This window comes from Barbatula barbatula (genome assembly GCF_947034865.1).
Source record: "Barbatula barbatula genome assembly, chromosome: 3".
Taxonomy (NCBI): Eukaryota; Metazoa; Chordata; class Actinopteri; order Cypriniformes; family Nemacheilidae; genus Barbatula; species Barbatula barbatula.
In genome coordinates, this window is record NC_136764.1 from 28,151,004 (window position 1) to 28,175,289 (window position 24,286).

A 24,286-nucleotide genomic window follows, 5' to 3' on the forward strand; every position below is an offset into this window, starting at 1 on the left:
CTCAGACACGCAGAACAGCCAGATGACATATGTAAACAGCAAGATTGCGAGTCTGCATCTAGTTATTTGGACTCAATGCAGCCGGAAAACAAGTTTCACTCGCAAAATAGACTAAAACTAAGTGAAATAGCGATGGTCCATTGATTGACGTCACACAGAATAAAGGACAACGACAAACACACTTCACACAAAGACACAGCTCCGTCTAATGCACTTTTGCCAAATTGTATTGCATGCGTGCTACACTAGTAAATATATTATTCGCACAGACCGATTTTTCAGAATTTATGCGCATCTCTGTGTTTCCATCCAGTGTTTTTATAAGATATTCCAAAATGCATATTAACATACTGTAGGTGGCTGAACATAGCCAGTGTCACATTACCTATAACTATCATCATAGCCAGGGACTGTAGATTTTATTTCACATGTGTACTTTTGTAGAACTTGGGGGTAATATATTGAACCTACAGGACAGTATTGTGTTCTTTTATGTCTGATTTGTGTTTAATGAATCTGTAGTTCCAAGGCAGAAACAAATCCAGACTACTTTAACACTTGGAGCTTTCTGCGCCATTACAAATCATTCATGTTTTAATCCGAAAATGCACAAAATATTTGATGGTGATTCTGCTGCACCAGGTACCATTTTGTTTTTCATTTCTGATCTGATCTATAGGACGTCATGTCTGCACTGTCATTTTGCTAGTGATAAAAAGTGATTCATTTGTTCAAACAGTCTAGTCAATATCCAGCATATCAGCATATTAGTTGCCATAGCAATGACATCAGCATGATGCCAAGAGAAATTCATCATCAAAAACAGTAGAGTGACTGTCAGAGTGAACAAAAAACATGACAGAAGATAAGTAGTTAAAATAGATAAATGTATGTAGATATTGTGTAAGTGATTTTAAGGAAATGTGTTTTTCTGTCTTTTGGCAGCTCTGGAGAAGAAGATGTCCATGCGTCAGAGCAGAGATGAGCTTATCAAGCGAGGAGTGCTCAAAGAAATATTTGAGAAAGGTTTGTGCATTTCAATTATACTGTAAAACCAAATGACGTCATGCGTTGTGTTGGTCACGTTAGTCATCCTTGAATCAGCCAATCACATCAGGTGCAGCTAATCGATTTCATGCAAGATTTATTGGGACGTATGCCAAAAACACCTTTTTCTACTGGTTACTCCAATTAACAAAAATCAGTTACGCCACTTGACCATGTTGCTTCTATATCCATTGTTTGTTGAATACATTAACACTGGAAATGCATGACGGTCAACAAGTTCAGCTGAAGTGGTAAGTTTAGGGTGAGAATGAAACTTCTGTTATGAATTACTCATCCTCAAGTCGTTTAACAATTGTAAATTGAAGACCTTTGTTAATCTTCAAAACACAAATTAAGATTCAAGAGCTTTCTGACTCCCCACATAGACAGCAACGCAACATACACTCAAAGCGCAGAAAGTTAACTATAATGACATCATTAAAATATGTGACTACAGTTGTTTAACCTTCATAAAAACTCTATCTTCAACGATTTCTCCTTGTTTTTTGGGGAAAAGGGGGCTTTGTTATATTGTATTGTTACTAAATATAAGGGGTGTGACGAGATCCGATGTATCTCACGAGGTCCGACTGGTCTCCCCATACAGTGCATCCGGAGAGTATTCACAGCGCTTCACTTTTTCCACATTTTGTCATGTTACAGCCTTATTCCAAAATGGATTCAATTCATTATTTTCCTCAAAATTCTACAAACAATACCCCATAATGACAACATGAAAGAAGTTTGTTTGAGATCTTTGCAAATTTATAAAAAAAAATAAAAAAAAGCACATGTACATAAGTATTCACAGCCTTTGCCATGACACTCAAAATTGAGCTCAGGGGCCTCCTGTTTGCACTGATCCTCCTTGAGATGTTTCTACAACTTGATTAGAATCCACCTCCTGTTGATTGGACATGTTTTTGGAAAGGCCAATATATGGATAAGGTCCAACAGTTAACAGTGCATGTCAGAGCACAAACCAAGCCATGAAGTCCAAGGAATTGTCTGTAAACCGCCGAGACAAGATTGTATCGAGGCACAGATCTGGGGAAGGGTACAGAAACATTTCTGCAGCATTGAAGGTCCCAATGAGCACAGTGGCCTCCATCATCCATAAATGAAAGAAGTTTGGAACCATCAGGACTCTTCCTAGAGCTGTCCGCCCGGCCAAACTGAGCGATCGGGGAGAAAGGCCTTAGTCAGGGAGGTGACCAAGAACCCGATGGTCACTCTGACTGAGCTCCAGCATGTCTCTGTGGAGAGAGGAGAACCTTCCAGAAGAACAACCATGTCTGCAGCACTCCACCAATCAGGCCTGTATGGCAGAGTGGCCAGACGGAAGCCACTCCTCAGTAAAGGGCACGTGACAGCCTGCCTGGAGTTTGCCAAAAGGCACCTGAAGGACTCTCAGACCATGAGAAACAAAATTCTCTGGTCTGATGAAACAAAGATTGAACTCTTTGGCCTGAAAGGCAAGCGTCATGTCTGGAGGAAACCAGGCACCGCTTATCACCTGGCCAATACCATCCCTACAGTGAAGCATGGTGGTGGCAGCATCATTCTGTGGGGATGTTTTTCAGCGGCAGGAACTGGGAGACTAGTCAGGATCAAGGGAAAGATGAATGCAGCAATGTACAGAGACATCCTCGATGAAAACCTGCTCCAGAGCGCTCTGGACCTCAGACTGGGGTGAAGGTTCATCTTCCGACAGGACAATGACCCTAAGCACACAGCCAAGATAACAAAGGAGTGGCTGCAGGACAACTCTGTGAATGTCCTTGAGTGGCCCAGCCCGAGCCCAGACTTGAACCCGATTGAACATCTCTGGAGAGATCTGGAAATGGCTGTGCACTGATGCTCCCCAGCCAACCTGATGGAGCTTGAGAGATCTTGCAAAGACGAATGGCAGAAACTGCACAAAAATAGCTGTTACAAGCTTCTAACATCATACTCAAAAAGACTTGAGGCTGTAATTGGTCTCAAAGGTACTTCAACAAACTATCGCGCAAAGGCTGTGAATACTTATGCACATATGCTTTTTTGGTTTGTAATTTTTAATACATTTTCCAAGATTTTAAACAGACGTCTTTCATGTTGTCATTATGGGGTATAGTTTGTAGTATTTTGAGGAAAATAATAAATTGAATCCATTTTGGAATAAGGCTGTAACATGACAAAGTGAAGCGCTTTGAATACTTTCCGGATGCACTGTAATACAATATTTTCACGCAATTGGCATGATGGGGTGCTGGACTGGAAATTGCAAGCATTTTAATCGCATATGCTCCCTAAATTGAACCTGTGGGACCTCAAAATATATTTGGGAGCATTTGTGTTTGTGCACATTTTGCTGTGGTTCGACCTGTTTTCATTACTGTACAGAACTAGCTAATTACTGCACAAAGTATGTGCCTGGTGTGAGGTACAGTGACCATTCTTAATGACAACATGATTTACCATCATGCAGCGCTACTTTCGTACTGTTTTTCAATGTAAACACGACAGACAGGTTTCAACATTCGCATGCGTCCCCCGTGTCTGCAGCGCTTTGCGCATAAAGGCCCTAGTATTTACGTATTTATGTAGTTTTAAATGTTTCTCTGAAGGCTATGAGGGTTCAGTCAGTGGAGGAATGAGGATTGACAGTGTGATATGATTACAACCTCTGCTCACATGAGCACTATGCAAAAGCATATAGAGAAAACATCCACAGCTCTTTACTACGACTGTTAAGAAGAAAAAGCATCATTTGTGCAATTACTGCCTGTCAGTTGAGTTTGTGACTAAACATTTTGCAGTGTTTACATATTGTTTATTTCTGCATAATATAATTCATTAAAATAGAAGTTTAATTGGTTTCATAAAGAACAAAGTGATTTTATAATGACTACGTTTTACATTTTGTGTTAAGGTGAATAAATGACGATTTTTCTCTATATATTTCCTCATTGAGGATTTCTTTAAAAAAAGTCTACAGATCTTGTCTCGTTCTCGTTAACCCAGTCTAAAGGGCTAATGTAATATAATGCCAAGCCAGCTGATATGGTGTTTAATTGAGAATTTCACCTTTTTTAAACATGATACATTTTTTGGAATCAAGTTTTTACCACATTGACATTACTGCAGTTATTCCATAAATATTGTCTCAAAATGAATTAAACCCAGAATTTCAGTCTTTGTCATCAAAAAAGAAAATTTATACATGTAATGAGATTTTTCTGTTGTTGAAATTTTAACCACGGGGACACACAAAAATGAGCGTCACGCCATTGACCCGGATATACTGTATATGCTACAGGCTACTACAGCTCATCTAGGTGTATGTAAGCAGTGTTTGACAACTGCGAGACTGCGACAAACACTGTGTGTGTATGAGAATGGTGAGAGAACATTGTGCTTGGTATGTTCCTTATCTTTAAACCAAACTTTTAGGACTTCAGGGGGCAAAGTTTATCCTGTCTGACCAGCGCTGCTTCCCATAATGTTTACAGTACATATTATGTCCAAAGGCTGAAAGCGGTCTAAACACATGCACGCCTAACAGGGCTGTACAGTACGTCATATATGTATTTACCAGTGTAGCACACATGCGATTCGGTTTGGGCAGTGCATTAAACAGAGCCGCTTGTTTGTGTGAAGTGTGTCGGCCGTTTGCTTGTTTCTGTGTGATGTTAATCAATGGCGCACCGCTTTTTTATTTAGTTTTAGTCTATTTTTCGAGTGAACTTGTTTTCCGGCTGCATTGAGTCCATATAACCAGATGCGGACGTGTAGACGCTGAATCCTGTTATTTACACATGCCATCTGGCTGTTCTGCGTGTCTGAGTGAATGAGCTGCACAGTTTAACATGCTACACGTGTGATGCTCATGGATTTATCCGTGTTTGCACTGTATGACAACTTTATCTCTTGCTCTGAGAGTTTATTTCACGAACGATTTTACGGAGTGAAGCTAACACACACTAGAAAAATAAGCATCTTCCGACTACCTTAACTACAGTAGTTTCATGTGGACAAATATATTACTATTTTACTATTTTTTACTAATTTAGGTAAACTAAATCCATTATGCATAAGCTGAAGTTAGTTGTCTACCTTTGAAATTATTCTTTCTGTTTAATTTATTGTGGCGAGCAGGGCGTCACTTGTGTCAGCTGCGCGTGCACCGGTCTCGCATCTCTCACGGAGGAGCTCCGGAAGCATAAGAGAGGAGCGAACAGGGATGGGCGAGAGAGGACCAGGCCTGGACTTTGTGATGTGTTATGTGGCCGGCAGTCGACCGTGAGGGAACTGCCGGCATTTTAAGCTCATTTTATTTTTTGTTTTTGTTATATTAAAAGTTGTTTTACGTTCGCTGGTTCCCGCCTCCTTCCTTCCTTTTTTTTAACCGTGTTACATTTATGTTTCTTATTTATATATCTGTATTATATTGCATTTTGAATGTAATATGGCAATGGAATGTACTAAATGGGTTTAGTTTTCACAGATATTATGTATCCAATTGCGGCAATAAATATGTAAATTTTTCTAAAAAGGATACAAATTAGTTGTTCATTTTAAGAGACCTCTCTTGCTTTATTTTGTATGTTTAGTATTGCGCTTAAATAAAAAAAGTACTTATTATCTGAATACTCGATTAATCGATGGAATAATTGGCAGAATACTTGATTACTAACATAAACGATAGCTGTAGACCTAATAATTATTGATACAGGATTTGGCTGGGGGAGAGAGGGAGGGGTTAGTCTTATGTTTTGTATGGGAGATAGCACAAACTGAACAGGGTCACAGATTCTAACCTTACATATTGCTGTTGTTTAAATTTGGATGATAGTGAACCTGACAGAAGTCTTATTATGATAAATATGTCAAAGAACAGTAGTCATTACATATTTGTGCTTTTTAGACTCTAGGATCTCTGTAGTGAAGCAGGATGGACGATTGGAGATGTCAGGCCCAGTAACCAAGGCTCACGAGTGTGACAGGACAGCAGATATTACGGACGGACAACGGACAGGTAAGTATGTGTTTGTCAGGATAGGTCTGACTTATATTATTAGTAGATTGTCAAGACAAGTTTATTTATTTAACGCTTTTTACAATGTTGCATTGATTCAAAGCAGCTTGAAAAAGAAATCACAAAAGAGGAAAGTTACTGTAAAGAGCACAAACAGAGTGGAACATCCTAATAAAATAAATATATATGGAATTTGCAGTTAAGTCCCAAGAATGTTCGTTGCAATAACGCGCTAGAAATACTGATTCCAATTAACGCATTCACATAAACCGCGAACATCCACACGCTAAAAATGGCCTTTTTTTTATCCAGTGCGACAAATCTTTTCTGATTCGCAAAGCGAAAAAGCGGATCGTCCAATGAGATTTAAGCTTTACATCACTTGCTATGAGCTGCTGCTGTTACATAAATGGGCCATGTGGTGACGGCAAAGTATGTCATGTCAAGTCAGCTTTATTTATATAGCACTTTTTACAATTTTCATTGTTACAAAGCAGCTGTACAAGAAAACATTGACTATAAGCAAAACATAAAAGGTTATGTAAGTCAAATATCAGAAACACTATAAATTCCTATATGCAGTGTTAATTAAATAAGACTATCAAATATGGGATGAAATTTGTCTCAAACTGTCACGTCATCCGTGAAATTGTTACATGTTACTCATGTATTTCACCATCCACAAACAAATGCCTTATAAAAATCTATATTTCACAGATTCAAATCATAAGCATGAAATGATTTGTACAAATAGAGACAGAATTTTTTTAATCAATTGTTGTATTTTGTGTTAATATATAATCATTTTGAGCACACCAAGGACAAGTGCATTTGGATTGGATCAGGCAACACACGTGCATTCATCCTGTTTTTGAATCTTGATACTTTCGTTTCGCTGTTTTCAGCATTACACGACCCACATACAAACGTATCAATAAATAAGATGATGATACGCGTTATTTTACATTAATAAATGTCTGTCGTTTCGTGTCAATGAAATTAGAAACTCAATGAATATGAATTACTTTGTACACATGGATATACATTTGCGAATGAAAATGTTCTCTTTTGTATTAAAATATCATAATTATTATTGCATGTCTAATAGAAAAAGTGCTTTTGTGGATCAGACAACACATGTGAATTCATCTGCTTTGGACAAACCAAACACAAATAACTAAGGATCCACACACAACTGTGCCTAAGAAAAGCAACTACCACTAGATGGCAGTCTCACAGAGCTTTACAAAACTTGGTGGCGAGAAAGACTTGCAGATAAGTTAGTCACAGTTGCCAACTCTCGCGAGATAAATAAGCAACTGGAGCTTCAAAAACAAGCCCAAAACACGCCCAATATTATTAGATTATTTATTTTCAGCATTATCATTTATTATTTATTACCAATAAATGAGCCTGCAACATATTAAACTGAAACCACTCCTTTATTACAAAAGGATAAACGGATTAGGAAAAAAAGGATACAAAATAAAAATCAGCGAACTGCAACAAAGCGGAGGGCACGGCACGTACTATCCTCATCTCCGATCACCTGTGAGGCTGGATAGGATTGGAGAGGTGGAAAAGGACGAATCTCCGTTTTACAGTACCTGCTCATCGCTTTACTCTGATCACCAACCACTTGACCTATCCAGTCTTTAAGTTGTTTATCATTTTCCCAGTCTTTGTTGTACTTTTTGCCATACTTGGACCACTTTGTTGGAGGCATTGTTTGTAGAAATTGAAATGTGAGTATTTATTTACGTCTATCATAGCTTACAGCGTCGCGCGCGCCTGCACGTTGAACGTGATTTTTTCCTCCAATGAGGGAGTTAAGGGGGATGATTCGGTAGAATGTTTTGACGAATTACGCCACAGCACTTATATTATTGCACTGAGCAGACAGTGTCAATCAATGTATTGGAGATTGGCCATAGATGTAAAGAAAACGAAGTTGCTTGTCAGATTTTCCTAACAAGCAACCATATATTTTTAATAAGCCCAAAAAAACGCAACCCGCAACCTGTGTTCTTTTAACGCGACTTACTAATAAAAAAAGCCCAAAGTCGCGTATTATAAGCGGACTTGGCAACTATGAAGTTAGTTCGTGCAGATAAGAATTCAACATTCAGTTGACATTAGCAAATATTGATGTTATAATCTCAGTTTTTTTCAATTAAACAGCTTAAGTTGTATATTCCTGACTTAAACCATTTACATGCTTAAGACATTTGCATTGTAATTGGTGTTTGGGAGAATTTACAGCAAAGAGACAACGATCATTTGGTTTGCTCGACGGTGCACAAGGGGGTAAACTAATCTTGCATTTAACATTGCGTTAATGGTCTCAATCTCTATCAGTCTCAATTACAGTTAATGCATATAACGAAATGACAATATAACATGTTCAAATTACGCTGTCAGTGATCTGTGTGTAAACACGTCACATTCTAGTATCGGTAGGGTACGCTTGGAATCTCAACTGAGGTGGTACTCAAAAAAGGATCAGTTACTGAGTTACTCTAAACCCCCCATAGTTGAGCTGTACGGCGCAGTACCAATGAAAATTTTAACACCACTTTCTTGGAAATGCTAGACACAGTTGCTCCTCTGTGCTTAAAGAAGATTAAAAAGACAGCCCCACACCATGGTATAATGAACACACTCAGGCTCTAAAGAAAGCGGCACGAAAAATGGAGCACAAAGAGGTATTTCGTACAACATGGAAGGATAGACTAATAGAAGCACTAATAGAAGAAAACTAGCATAACCCTAGGTTTTTATTTAACACAGTGGCTAAATTAACCAAAAATAAATCGTCAGCAACATCTGATTCTGTATACCAGCATAGCAGTGATGAAACTATTTCACAAATAAAATCTAAGATATTAGAGAAAAAATTATAACTATGCAACCAGAAGTGAAACCCGCTGAACAGGCGACTAACTAAAGCGCCCCTAAGGAGAAATTGTGATTATATTCTATCATAGATCACTATGAACTAAAATCATTAGATCATCTAAATCAACTATATTCATGCTAGACCCTATACCTACAAGTCTACTGAAAGAGATGCTCCCAGAAATGATAGATCTTCTTAGCATTATTAACTCATATCTGACACTAGGACATGTGCCTAAAGCATATAAGGTGGCTCTTATAAGGCCCCTTGCCAAAAACCTCATCTCGACCCTGGAGAACTAGTTAACTACAGACATATTTCAAATCTACCTTTCTTATCTAAAGTTCTGGAAAAAGTAGTCTCAACTCAATTATGTTCCTTCCTCCAAAGGAATGACATCAATGAAGATTTCCAGTCTGGATTTAGAGCACATCACCGTACAGAGACTGCTTTGATCAGAGTTAAAAATTATCTGCTTATGGCGTCTGACCGAGGTTGTATCTCCTTATTGGTGCTGCTAGACCTTAGTGCTGCATTCGACACCATTGAACACAGCACGCTACCACATAGACTCGAAAATTATGTCGGCATTAAGGGAATAGCTTTAAAATGGCTTAAGATTTTATTTATCCGCCCGTTTTCAATATGTAGCAATAAACAATGAGGTGTCAAATTGCAAGTCCAGTACGGTGTACCACAGGGCTCAGTCTTAGGGCCTATGCTCTTTGTATTATACATGCTACCTCTAGGAGATATAATAAAGCGACACGGAGATAGCTTTCACTGTTATGCTGATGATACACAACTTTATATAGTGGAATGCATATTCGATATAAAAAAGTGGATGAGTAAAAATGTCTTATTACTGAACTAGGACAAAACTGAAGTGTTACTTATTGGACAAAAATCCGCCATACGTAACAACCAAGAATACTGCTTAACTATTGATGGATGTTCCATAAAACCCTCATCTTCAGCAAAGAATATTGGCTTTATATTTTGATATTACTCATTTGAGAACCAGGTCGCCAACACCTGTAAAATTGCGTTTTTCCATCTTAAAGAAATTATCTAAACTACGTCATATGCTGTCACCATCAGATGCAGAGAAGCTTATACATGCCTTTATGACATCAAGACTAGATTACTGTAATGCACTATTAGGTGGTTGCCCTGCAGGCCTATTACAAAAACTCCAACTGGCCCAAAATGCGGCAGCACGAGTTCTTTCACGTTCAAAAAAGTATGACCATATTAGCCCGGTTCTGTCTTGCAATGGTTACCTATAAAGCATCGCATTAACTTTAAAATCTTGCTTTTTCTCCTCTTATACGTTACAGCTCCAGTCAGTAACTTTTAAATAATAGTTACTAAGTAAATGTTTATGATTAAAAGGGAGAGTCTATCAGTAGTGATCTATTGATTATACATTTTTGTCTAAAACTGTTTGGGTTTGTTGAGTCTCATTTTGGGACAACAGATATCAGACAACAGAGGAATGTTTAGGTAATAATAGAGACATAATTTAACCAAAGCTAAAACATCAAACTGCTGCCCTTGAAAAAAATGAAATATATACTAACTAGTGTTGTTAAGCCTTAAAATAGTGACAAGCAGTCCATCTTTCATCATTCAGTCCACAGGCTCTCACGGGAGGGTGACACAAGATGGTCTTATGTGGACGTGGAATGTTATTTAGAGCCTTGGTAAATTTTACTGTCACTTGAAATTAGTAGAAAAGAAATGAACATCATACCTCGCTGCAGATCTCAGCTGACTGTTTATTAAAAATGTTATTGCTCACGTCATAAAAACCAATAATAAGTGTTTGTTGTGAAGTGAAATAAAGCTATTACAATTTATGGCTAGCAGATGTTACACAAAGTGTCAAAGTGTCAATTAAATGAACATTTACTGTATGTTACACAATATAAGTAATGCACAGTTGAGTTCCATCTGTTGTCTGTAGGGCTATAACTTATGTTTAATCAGAAAAACTGTCACGCAGTTATTGTACAATGCTATTAAATAATTAATCTAATGAATTTATAACCATGAATGATATATCACTTTATTGCTAGGGTCTACTGTATCAGATAAACCTGCCCCTTTGGTCATTTTACTTTTATTTATTTAGCAGACACAAGCAACTTACAAATGAGAGAATTAGGTTGGATTCTCATAGAATCTTGTTTTCCAAGATGTAAAAATGTTTTTTTTTAATTATTGCATCAACAATTACAATTTTTATTCTAAATATTACGTACCTATCTGCAATCCCCATCATTACCTCCATGCTATATATAGTGACAGTTCATCCAAAAAAGAAATATTACAGTACCCTCGAGTATTACGGTAGAATTGGATCAAATTTGTATCAAATTTAAAAATTTTAAAGAACACTTGTAGCCAAACAGTTCCTGGCCACAATTGACTACCATTGTTGGAAAAATGACGATGGTAGTCGAAGTGCCCCAGCAATGTTTGCTTTTCCTACATTCTTCAAAATATCTTTGTGTTCAACAGAACAAATACATTTTTCTTAATATGGTAGTCCATGGTGGCCAAGAACTGTTTGGTTATAAGCATTCTTCCAAATATCTTTCTCTGTGTTCATCAGAACAAAGAAATGTATACAGATCTCGAACTCGAGGGTGATTAAGTGATGTCAGAATTTGTGGTTGAACTGTTCCTTTAAGTTCTGACTGTTTGCTCCTTGGTTGTCTTGTTAAACTGGGTTGAGTGAGATAACGGATTACAATTGATGTGTTGTGATTTTCATGAAAGGCCCTTTTGAGTCTATTGCTGTCAGCATGGAAGCGGTCTTTGCTTTAGTTTGTCCAGATCATTTGAAAAGCTTAAAACGGATGAAACAACATCAAAGGAATATTTCTCAGCTAACGTCCGTCTCTTAATTCACTCGCCTCAGATAAGAAACCGGCTAATGAGCTGAATAATGGGCTTGATCTTCCTTTTTCTCTGTCCAGTTAAATGCTTGTCCTCATATCTAGGGCTGTTGTTTAAAGCTGGTATTTTGTCATGCAAAAGATATCTTCATGTAAAATGTGTCGTCTTTTGAGGGAATCGTTTTTGAAAATGTGTCTTCTTTTTTTCAGCCATCATTGATTTCAGAGCATCTCTGGGTGGAGGAGTGTTTGCTCAGGACAACACAATGAAGTCATCTCTAACACTTCCTCCTAAGAAGTCCGTGGCATTTTCTAGTGATCTTCAGGAACCCCCTGCCAAACCTCAACTTATCCATAAACAGCCACCAGCTCTTCCTCCAAAACCCTTCTCCAGACTGACCAATCACAGCACAGGTACACTCAAAACCCTTCTCCAGACTGACCAAACACAGCACAAGATGAATAAATGATTGTTATTATGTGTCTCTGTCCATAGGTTTTTGGCTTGGTCCGAAATAGCATTAGTGACATTGTTGTTTTACATATCCCGTATGATGTTTTTCCACATTATAAAATTCTAGATTCACACACATCAAAGTCCTCTTATGACCCACAATCTGGCATTACTGTTTGGCTTGCCTCCCTGTTTCCCACAATCCATCTGTCTAACACTTTCTCTCTTTTCTTTACACTCTTCTTGTCATTTGGCAGCATGTCAGTCGAATTCATCTGGTATGGGTATTAGTATCAGACAGATATAACCTGATGTTGAGTGATCGTTAAATATTTTGGATTGAACATTTAGTTGATGCAAACCAGTGATCGTAATACACTTTTATTTTGGCAATACTAAGCTACTGATGCTCCCGTTGAAGTGTTAACACATTGAAGCACATTTTAAACTGTTGAACGATTTTTGTCAAATTTGAATTCATGTGTTATTTATTTTAAATGTAACCACTCATTCAGTGATCACATCTGATATTTACTTGAATACTGCACATAGTAGTGTCTCAGCTCTTTGACATCGCTGTTGTTGTTTCACTCCTGAGGTTTTTGTCTTACTTTTATGATCAAAGGTGAAACTGGAGCGATCTCAGTTTTGTTCCGTGCAATAAACATTGACAAGAGTTTGAACATTATTTAAAATGTTACATTGTATTATTCAATTTTATTACATGATATTATTTTTTGAATTCTCAAAGCCACAATATGGAATAATTTTGCTATGAAATATCACAAAATCACTTGCACAGTGAGACATATTTCATTATACCAAATGAGAAATTCCTATTTAAATAATGTCCCGTCCCTTGTCTCCCTTGTATTTTTTCACATATCAGTGACTTAATATCCGCTGCTCCGCACTACCCTCCGTTTCCGCATGTAGAAACTACGGCAACACGCAAATGCGAAAGTGGTTATACAGCATCTGTTGTTCTGTTGGCGAGTAAAGGAAACCCCCAAAAAGCGTAAATTTTGTTTACTTTTTAAACGACGACTGTATGACTGTTTTAAACACGTAAAACTATGTAGCATTATGCTACCAAATCAATTGACAAAGTCTAATATCATTGGCAAATGTAGCATAAAATTCATAACTTTTCTTGTCCAGTGAACATGATGGGAGATCTCTATACGCCTCTGCATGGTGAAAGCGACATGTCCCATAATTCCACTCTCCTACATAACATCCATTTGCTTCGCATTTTGTTGATGTTTCGAAAGTGCACCATCTAGCGATCCAAATGTACGTTTTGTGGCTTTAACACAAAGATTGAATTGTCAAACGATCTTGCTTACTAAAGATATATTTGAGATGTTTACAACATGTCTCTTAAAAGTTTTTGATTGTTTTTCTCTCACTCATCAGACTCTTGTCAGCGGATGAAGTTGTCATGTCTGCAAGGAAAACTGTCTCCTCCTCTACCGCCTAAGAAAGTCATGATCTATATGCCCCCATCCTCCTCTTCACCCACCCCCTTGTCATTCAGCCAGAAAGCTCCACCTCTCCAGCAGCATGTCAGTATGGGGGGACAGTATGGTCACCCACTGCAGCTGCAGTACGGCAGCGTTCATCCGTCCAGCCGCATCATTGAAGAGCTTCAGAAGACACTGGCGCTCGCCCTGCAGAGACTCGAGAGGTTTGTGTGTTGGGCCTGTTTGAAACGCAACATGATGACTTGTATCAAATAAGCTGGACGGTCGGAGCTGGAGCTTCCTGGGTACTGACCAAAAAACACAAACACTGTGGCGGTACCAAGACCAGCGTCACTCAATGATGTTGAAAGACTGATCTTCTTAAAGTCTCCCTGTGGTGAAAGCCAAGTTTTTAACTATGTTAATATTGAAGTATAATATATAAATTAATATTTAGTGTGTTTAGAGTGATCAGCTCATTGGCATTTGAGGCTCTGGGTATGTATTTGGACCAGGGAGCCTATAAACAAAGCAGGTAGTGCACTTCCAGGAGGTCCTGTCGTTTTCTAGTCGAGCAGCGGCCATGTCTAAAATATTCTGTATCACTCTGTTGCACTCACTGCTGTGGTTAAATGCGACGACGGTTTCCTGCAGGATCTGTCTGAATGAGGTTAAGGCCCAGCACTCGATGAGCCAGCTTACAACCCACCACAGACTTTCTGGCCCGCTTAACCACTGTCAGACTGGAAATTAAACACAACGCTAACTGTCGGCCAACCTCTTCCTAATGCAAATCTCAGGCTACATTTCACCCTCTAGCCGTGAGGGCCTTTTAACATATGTAATTAAAAGGAAACTTGTCACTTTGTCACCAAAGTTGGCCTGCCTCATAATAACACTTTTGAGATTTGTGATGTGTAATGGGCCATTCAGACGTTACGCGTCGGATTTAACCAATCAATGAATAGATAATTACCAGCCAATCATAGAACATTTTACTCATTTAGTAGGCGAACGTTGAAAAGATGGAGGGAAAGATAGTTTTAACTGTTATTGACTTCCCAGAGCTGTACGATACGGTGAAAATCTCATACAGATTAGCCTACTTGGGTACAAAATCATAATTCCCGCAAATTCTTTACATCAGCACGTGCAAGTCATGACGCTCCACAGGCAAATCGATTCTAGCAACATTAGTTGGGCCAAACGAAAAGTGTTTATTAAATCATTGAAGACAGTAAGTGAAAATAAACTAATAATGACGAAAACACAGAATTATATTTGTTTTATTTCGTTCTTAGCAAATACAAGGTGGACCTTGTTGGTTGTAATCATGGCAATGTCTGCCTCGACACCGTGACGGGAGCACCGCTTACACTGCACAAAGAGCTTCAACTAGAGATGAAGAGTGCTGCCGTGTGGCAATTCTACCGCTCACCGCAGCATACCGTCTGAATCCGCCATAAGGCTGTTTAAAAACAATACTAAATGTATGTGTATATGTAAATTAATTTTTAAGACACATCGCTAACATCTCAGATAACGTAGCACTTCTTTAGGTCTTCCTCGTGGTTAAGCATACAGATGAACAATTGTCATGTATTGTTGTTGAAGATGATGCTTTGTATGTTCAGCTCTGCGGCGCACACGGGTCAGTACAGCTTTCCTTTGCCTGCCGTGATGATTGACTGCGAGGATGATAAAGAAAACATCCCCAGTGAGTCTGACTATGAGGATCTGCCCAGCATGTATAAAGATGATGATGATGATGAGGAGGAAGAAGATGACGAAGAAGAGGATGATGACTCTCTCTTTACAAGTACGCTCTTAAAATACTACAACAATCATACTTACGAAGGATCCTTATTATTTATAATACTGATGATTTGTTTATTTGTTCATTGACGAGGATAGTTGAATAACTTAATCCGTTCAAAAGAGGTCAAGGAGGTTCTGTAGAGGTCAAAGGTGATTGTATTTCCGTGCAGACGTATGTTGCTTTCGTGTGCACAGGCACCCTGGCTCTGAAGATCTTAAGGAAGGACTCATTGGCCGTGAAGTTGAGTAACAGACCATCTGAGAGAGAGCTACAGGACAAGAACATCTTACCAGTGCAAACGGATGAGGAGAGACTGCAGTGCAGACAGCTGATCGGCACCAAACTCACACGGTAATTCCAATACGTTAAAGCTTCAAAGTGGACATTCATGATGATTGTGTGATGTGTGATGATTGGGAGTCGGAAATGAGCTGAATGTGTTGAATGTTTTTAACAGGAGACTGAGCCAGAGACCCACTGCTGAAGAGCTGGAGCAGAGAAACATCCTCAAACGTAAGACCGCTCTCACGTGAAATGTCTTGCAGCAGCTGATTTTAGACCCCCTTCATTTTCAAGTGGTACCTTTGACGTGTAGCAGGGATAAAAAAAGAAATCTCCATTACTTGGAAACTGTCATTCATGTACTTCATGGCTTTAGCAGCACCGTCCATCTGTTATAACTGAAGTGAGTAAAAGCCAGGCACAAAAACATGTGATAGCAGTCATTTTAGGTTTCACTTGTTTTCTAAGAGAAATGTGTTTGTAATTCATGGCATATGTTTTAATGGAAATAAAGGCATGGGCGTGGCCTCTGTATCGTGGATAAAGCGTGCAGTGTAAAGTGAAGTGTGTAATTGAATTTGTAATAAAACAAGTATGTCTGTATTGCCGTTATCACTGGGGTGTCACGCGATCACCCCGGTTGACCTCTGACCTGGTTCCGTCCCACAGCTCGCAATGAACAGGAGCAGATGGAGGAGAAGAGAGAGATCAGACGCAGACTCTCACGCAAGGTATGACTGATCGGATCCATCCAATGTGCAGTATACGAATAAAGTCTTTGACGTGGTGACATTTCTGTCGTTCCCAAAGTGTTAAGTAGTTTTCTGGTTCTGACTCCAAAATTGCACAAACACACATAAAAGACATTGGTCAGTAACTTGATTTCAAATTGTACCTAGATTGCATAAGAGAATTAGAATTAACGTTGTGCGTGAAAACAGACAAAATCTGTCAGGACTTCGTGTTACCTTTATTTCACCAAAACATTGGATCCCATTGACTTCCATTGTATGGACACAAATCACTGAGACCCATCTCAAAAAATGTTCTTCACAGGTTTCGAACCACATTTTGGTGAATAAATAAAGACAGAAATGATCCCTTTAAGCCATCAAATCATAAATAAGGACTAAAACAGGTGCACGTTTTACAAACTTTGTGTCTCATCTTTGGACCTCGTGTTAAATGTGTTGTGTTTCAGTTGAGTCAGAGACCCACGGTGGAGGAATTACGACAAGCCAAGATTCTGATCCAGTTCAGTGATTATGTCGAGGTATCAGACGCTCAGGATTATGACCGACGCACAGACAAACCCTGGACACGACTGACCGCGGCTGACAAGGCGAGTATGACCGAAGCACCCTGATGATCACCTGCACGCGATGTAAAACGACTGATGGAACACTATCGTACATCCAAAATGATACCGTCGTGTTATTCCATAGAGTTCATACGCCGACATCTGTGGGAGTGAATCACTGGAAATAGTGATGTGATGCAGGAACGTTTAATGAAAGCGTTTTGTGTGTGATATTCATGGTTTTGTTGTGTCGTTGCAGGCTGCTATAAGGAAGGAGTTGAATGATTTTAAGAGCAATGAGATGGAAGTGCATGAGTCCAGCCGACATCTGACCAGGTGAACTCCCTCACACAAGCATTAGAGACGTATAAACTAATAGGAAAAAAGGGAGCAAATGGGCGGGACTCGATTTTCCCCATAGGAAACTGTATAGATGATGTATTTATATTTCATTAAATGACAGGTGGTATTAGGGGATTGGTTGAAGAGGGCTTGGTTGTGAAATAGTGGATGTTCAAGTAAAAACCCATTGCAGTGCCAGTATGTGGAGTGTCGGGTTTTTATCACAACGTCTCTGTGATATTCATTTTCCAAACAGGTTTCACAGACCATAGATCATCACTGTCTGGAGGACTGCTGTCTGGCGGGTGTCTCTCTCATCAATCACAAGTGATGGAGAGTCAGCGATGCCCAGTCTACCCAATGCCAAGACGTCTGAAATGCCTTCTGCAAACTCCCTAGGACGCTGACATCACTCAAGTAGCAATGCCCGTGTCACTTCCTGTGATCATCTACAGTGGCGTTGGGTGCGGCAAGAACCTACAATCAAATGTTTTTTTTCCACTAGTTCCCTTTATTACAGCATCCTGGCATGTTTGGTTGTCAGATAAGGCATTTCTCTGGCCGACGTTACTTTTGGAATACAAACATTATCTCTAGCTGATTCTCAGGCTGTGAGCAGGCAGCGTTTTCAGCACTTTGAAGCACTTCCTGGTGGCATGGCACATTTTGCACAGACTGCGTTCGCGTACAACTGGCCCCATTCTTGAAATGCAAGCAGAACAAATTTCATTGTAAACCATTAGTTTTACCCACATGCAACAATTTACACAGGAATGTTTTTATGATCAGGTCAAACAGACACGTGCAAGAAATTGTCTTGTGACACAAACGTTTATTTTAAATTTACGCAGAAATTTCTTTCAGGATTTTGCTTTACCCCTGCTGGCTCTTGTATGTCACTGCATCGTTTCGTTCACAATGCCTACATCCACACTCCTCCGAGTAGGCTACTCTTTGGCTAACTGTGAATTCTAGAGTATCTGGAGTCATTTGTCGGTGCTCAATTCAAATGTACAGTTCATGGTATTTATATTGCATTATGTAAAGGATATTTTTATTGTTCATTTCAAGAATGAAAACTGAGACTGAAGGGCTCATGGAAACTACAGAAGGGAATGAATCCATATATTATTGTCGTATTTTTCCAAGTTCCAAGTCTTTGTACTTCTTTCAGATCAGTACATGAACTCGGCACATGTCGTGTAACTTACATTTGTTTATATTATCGTTATTTGTTTGTTATAATATTTTACATAATTTGTTTTGTAGACTTTGTAAGTTTGTCTTTTTTTTACCGTAATGCAGACCAAGCAATATTCATTATGTTTGTACGTAGATCTGGTATTGATGCTTTTTAGTTCATTTTTTGGGGTATGTTGTATTCTAATGTAGACTTTCATTATATTCATAGTAGAATCACAAGCTAGAGATCTTTTGCAGGGTTCAAACACAGTGACGCACGCAATAATGCGTTTTAAGCTGTAGCAATTTTTCTGTCTATTCTTTTAATAAATAAGACCTTAAGCATGACCAGTGCTTCATTAAGGCCACACATGTGGAGATCATGTGTCTAATGGTCTCAACGCTTCGCTTCGTGGCAAATGCGACTAACAGGCATTGAAAGACGTGTGAATGTTTGTTTACGCGGCAGTGAGCATTCATGTGTTCCGGAAACTAAATAACTCACTTACATTTGAACTGACCAGTAAGAGGGTTGAGGTCCATTAAACTTCACCAACACTAAATGTCAACAATTACGTTTAATTTCATCAGTTAAGATGGATCAGATATCACTCGATTTTCTTCTTAAAACCTTTTTAGAATGTAAAATCCAATTCATGTCCACTTGTTTGCTTACTTGCTGATTTTTTTCATGACGTCACACGTGTGAAGGGATGTTTCTTCTCTAACGTAGATGCTTCAGAGAGGTCACAGCTATCCACGAGTAATTTTTCTCATTTCTTTAGTTCGCGTTTATCTTTATAGTCAATTCATCCATAAAACCTCCCATCTTTTTCACCTGCGCCTGGTAGCGTGACTGATGTCATTAAATGGAGAGTTGCTATGCTGGGGGGCCAAGTGTAAAGCAAGTTAAAACAATATAAAATTGTCCATTTGTCTGACGGACAGCAGAACATTTTACTCGAAACATTCAGCCAATGAAGCTACAGTGTGATTCTGCATGCACTTTAATTTAACCTTATATGCATATTGTATGTTTAGTTTTTACCCTCTTAAAGTCAATTTATGATGAAAGTTTTGAATTTTTGGTCGTTCGAAATGAGAAATGTTATTCCTTTGTTAATCTGAATCAACACTTTGGCATCTAATGTTGTCTTGTCAGCGAGATGTTCAAAATAAAAACTGAGCCAATGTGAAGAGCTCAAACATTCGGTTTACCAAGGAGTCGGATGATCTTTCAAACTGCATGCACATTTTTTCCAAGGGTGCAACAATCATTGAGTATACACAGCTGTATGGTCATGTTGGGACAAGGAATATTTGATGATTTTAGCAATACATTTGACGTTATATACAAAGAAAATAAGTGATTTTGTAAATTAGTTGTTTGTTTGAATCTCCAACTTTGTAATCATTTTAAATGACAACATAAATAATAAATGACAACACCAATTCACCAATGTGATCGTTAGTTGTTGCTCTTAGTTTCTTTTATCATAGATGCCCTTGATCAGTTAAAGACTCTGAGACATGAAACACATGTTTTGACGAATTAAAAGGGCTTTAATGCAAACTCTTTAGGCACATTTGACTTTAGGAAAAACGTGCTTGTCATTCGTCACTAGATGGCAGTAAAAGTCTTCCTGCAGATATATCAGATGTCCTTCACAACTCCTTCCTGCTGGAACATTCTTCCTAACTCGGTCCGGTCACCCACATCTCTCACAACCTTCAAAAAACGAGTTAAAACCCACCTCTTCTGTGAATACTTGACACTAACCCTGTCTCTCTTCCCAAAAACGTATGTTTTGTAGAAATTACAAGCAATCCAAAGGAATTATACAGAAACCCCGTAATTTACTGTGTGCTGAAAAGTTGTGTTGATGTCATCGTGACTTTAATCAGAAATAATAATAATCATCACTTCTTCAATCACTGACGATTGCGGCCGTTTTAAAAATGTATATCTAGGGTTTTAATAATTTACGCACATGGATGTGACTGTGACGCACCATCAAAAACAATCGCCGCAACGCATTCTGGGAAATGCAGTTTTAAATCGATAATGTTCCGGTTACAGTCTTACAGTTTTTATTTACAAGACGCTCGACAAAATAAATGACGTGATATTTATGATTTCACTGTGCCGTAAAAGATCGTTTTTTAAAATGATGTAAAAACCGACGTTTCAATAGGCTTGCTCGACTTGATGCGGCGCCGCAAGCTCCGACAAACGGATGACATCGAAGTACCGCGAGAGCGATTCGAAAAACCAAAAAAAAGTTTGCTTTCGAATCGCTCTCGCGGTACTCCGCAAGAGAAGGTGGGGCGTTAATCCGTGTACTCTCGCGAGGTTTGTGAGAGGTGCGTCTGCATCCTTTTTCAATGAATTGTCAGTCAAGGCATTCCAACACTGTGCGGTATAATAACGAATACGAGCACGTTATATCTATAATTAATTAACGAAAGAAAACTCTCATAGACAATAGAAACAGCGAAATTCCGCACATGGGACTTAAGCTCTCGCGTGATTTCCGCTCACTCTCGCGAGGGGTGCGTTTCGTTCTCGGACTCCATGATCTGATCGGATTCCAAGCGGCGCGGAGCGATCATCCCTGCGCGTTCATGACGCCCTTTCGCGCGTCGTGCGGCGCTCGCGTCCCCGCTCAGATGGACTAGGAGTGATCCAGTGAGGATGGAGAGCGTTAAAGTGAAGAAGATTGGCTCTCTGAGTGTGGCCATGAGATCCACAGCAGACGACGAAGAAGATGACGAAGGCCAGAGAGCATCGATCCCCAGACAGACGAGCTCAGACGAGCCTCGGACCCGAACCCAAACCCAGAGTCCTGCCGAACTCAACATCATCAATAAAGCCCGCAAGAGCGGTTCCGCTTTACTGCTGAGGAAGAGGAGGGTAAAGAGGCACGTGTCCAGCATCGGCTCCTCTCACAGCCGCAGTCTGGACCGTCAGACGTTGCTCAGACACCGAGCCAACCCGCAGCTGCAACTGTCCGACCGCCAGTGGGTCCGACAGGACCTGCGCAGGGGCTCCGTTCACGTCCACGACCGGCTGCTGGCGTGGTCGCATACGCCGCGGCCGGTGCTGTGCACGGTGGAGAGCACCGCGGCGGAGATAGCGCAGCGCTTGCAGCAGATGAACGGCAAGACGGGCTCGGTCCTGCGGCTGAATGCGAGAACGTATCCATCTACGGACGTCAATGGCAACTGCGATGGAGAATATGCGCTCGGACACCTGCACGCGGGGGCCGAAAGCCTGCCCGACCAGCCGAACGACCGCTTGCGACTCCTGCTCTTGGAGAAGGACCACCGGTACCGCCAGGAGTTTGATATCTACGCGCATTCGGAGGGTAACGGAGACCGAGGGTCCCCGCAGGACGAAGACTCCGTTAAGAGGTTTGCGGGGTCGGACGCGGAGACCAGCAGCGCCTGTGATGACCTGAGCTCCGGGGCCCGCTTCGGCCAGCACCGGGACTCGCTAAGCGACGACATGATATTGGGCACGGACGCGTCGGCACTGAGTCCGGCGTTTGACAGCAGCGCCGCGGAGGGCCTGGACACGTACGGCAGCTCGTCGGACGAGCTGGACCTGGACTGTCCGTCGGAAGCCAACGCGTTCGATACCGACGTGACCGACGACTCCGAGTCGCGCGTGAGACTCGAGACGCCGAGCGCTGAGTGTCTCGGCACTGGAGGACCGGACTCTCCGTCGGATGCGGACTCCGGTCCGGCCCTTTACGTTCAGCTGCACGGCGAGGCCGCCCGCCGCCTGGGTCCCGACGAGAGGCCCCTGCAGATCCAGAATGACTTTCTCTTTAAACTGGGATTTAAAGACCCGTGGCGGGTCCAGGAGGAGGGCATGGACACCGAGCTAGGCTCTCTCATCCGCTTCTATGCAGGTAAATGACAGCTCGTGCCTTTTACCGCCATCGTGTCTCGTGTGTATAGTCACGCAAAATGTGCAAAGAATGCATGTTTGCAATCTTGCTGCTCTACAGATCTGTTCCCTTATTTTAATATTTCCACGGCCTGCAGAACTGTGTGTTTTGGCCCCTATTGATGGACGTGACGCGAACATTTAGTGTGAAGTCTGGCGTGCGTGTTGACAGGTTTTTAAATAGTCACGTGATTGTTTGCTTGAAACACCCAAGAGACTGAGTTCTAACTTGTTGGTGCATTAACATATTTTTTCTCAGATGTTTTTCGTAAAATCCCGAATTGGGAGCAAAGAAACCATTTTTGATGCGTGTGCGTGACTTTATAGCACAGACCTTCATGTGAATGACCTGTGCATGCGCCGCTTTCAGGTGTAGGGGTGGTTATATGACGTAAGGCGTGTCAAAACTTTATTGCTTTACAGACTTTCCAGAGAAAATACAGGTTCTATACATGCGCGAGTTCAGTTCAGCAAGTTCACTGTTCATGTGACATCAGAGTAAGAGTAGTTATGTAACTAATGCATGTAAACGTGACACCACCAAGCTGCTTCTATTTATTTCACTTTGACACGCCACTTGATGTTGAAACTTCACAATGAATTCCACCATGTTTATGTTCCCATGGATTCTCCCTCTCTCTCTCTTTCTCTCTCTCTCTCTCTCTCTCTCTCTCTCTGGTCATAAAACATGGCAGCGTTCTTTGCTCCCACGGATGCACATGACATGGCCACAAAACGTTTGTGAGCCACAGCTCTTGTGGCTTGGACTGCGCTCTTGTTCCGGTCTGTTCATTATCATTCAAATGAAAGGGTGAATGCTGTTGGTGCAGTGGAGGGTGAAGAGAGAGGGCCGCTCATGGCTTCTGGATATTCAGATGCTGTTCGTCCAGTCTGTTCTTGGCTCGCTGTCCTTTACTGTCTCACGCCAACATCCATTGGCCCGTCAGCCAACAGTGAGCCGCAGGAAGCGCTTTCATTCACGCCGCTGAGAAAAACAGGGCTGTGAGGAATACGGATGGGGGAAGTAAAGGGCTGTGGGATTTGTCGAGCAGAGCAAGAGTGGTTCTTGGCAACTCTGGGGGCCAGTTTCTATGGGTGGGCTGATGTGTTTCTATATGAGCTGCAGACAGATTTCAGATTTTACTGTGACCTCGTGAATCTCTTGAACGTCAGATTTATTTTATTGACATAAAAAGCAGTTTAACACTGATTTTTTTTATGTGAGAATTCAAAGCATATCTGCACGATAAAACAATAATGTAGTTGTTGGAAAGCAGTTCATCTCTCAATGTTTGTGTTTTTTTAAGTTTTGTTTCTTTTTAAGAGGTTTGACATTACAGCTCTTGTATTTTTGAAAACGCTGTAGACTTTCACACACTAGGTTGACGTCAATACGTTGTGTTAGTAGTAGGGTTGGCCGATGTCTGATTTGCCTTCACAGAGCAGCTAGTGTCACGTGACGAAAGTGAAACATTTGTTTGAATCACTAAGCAGGCAATGGGAATGGCATCCGTCAGTACACGATCCTTTCCACCTGCACGATCCGTTCGCGCATGCGCACAACAACGTTGTAGAAACCGCTCATGCGCAAATGATGATTTTGTTGTGCGATGA

The 24,286-nt window shown here is 40.5% G+C and overlaps 2 protein-coding genes across 3 annotated transcripts in view; both read left to right on the plus strand.

Annotated features, from left to right (window-relative positions):
• LOC306892365 (phosphatase and actin regulator 1) overlaps positions 1–20,181 on the plus strand; it is a 32,983-nt gene extending 12,802 nt beyond the window's left edge. For both annotated transcript variants that reach the window (XM_079453427.1, XM_079453426.1), the window contains exons 3-13: positions 946–1,026; positions 5,957–6,067; positions 12,083–12,286; positions 13,746–14,016; positions 15,427–15,611; positions 15,806–15,962; positions 16,069–16,124; positions 16,563–16,624; positions 17,095–17,235; positions 17,453–17,529; positions 17,792–20,181. In XM_079453427.1, coding sequence (XP_079309553.1) covers positions 946–1,026; positions 5,957–6,067; positions 12,083–12,286; positions 13,746–14,016; positions 15,427–15,611; positions 15,806–15,962; positions 16,069–16,124; positions 16,563–16,624; positions 17,095–17,235; positions 17,453–17,529; positions 17,792–17,807 — 1,361 coding nt within the window. In that variant the 3' untranslated portion in view covers positions 17,808–20,181. The remainder of the gene's footprint in view (positions 1–945; positions 1,027–5,956; positions 6,068–12,082; positions 12,287–13,745; positions 14,017–15,426; positions 15,612–15,805; positions 15,963–16,068; positions 16,125–16,562; positions 16,625–17,094; positions 17,236–17,452; positions 17,530–17,791) is intronic.
• A 1,076-nt stretch (positions 20,182–21,257) lies between these two features.
• Positions 21,258–24,286, plus strand: part of phlpp1 (PH domain and leucine rich repeat protein phosphatase 1) — a 30,808-nt gene continuing 27,779 nt past the window's right edge. Inside the window, exon 1 of the mRNA XM_079452737.1 lies at positions 21,258–22,634. Coding sequence (XP_079308863.1) covers positions 21,413–22,634 — 1,222 coding nt within the window. The 5' untranslated portion in view covers positions 21,258–21,412. The remainder of the gene's footprint in view (positions 22,635–24,286) is intronic.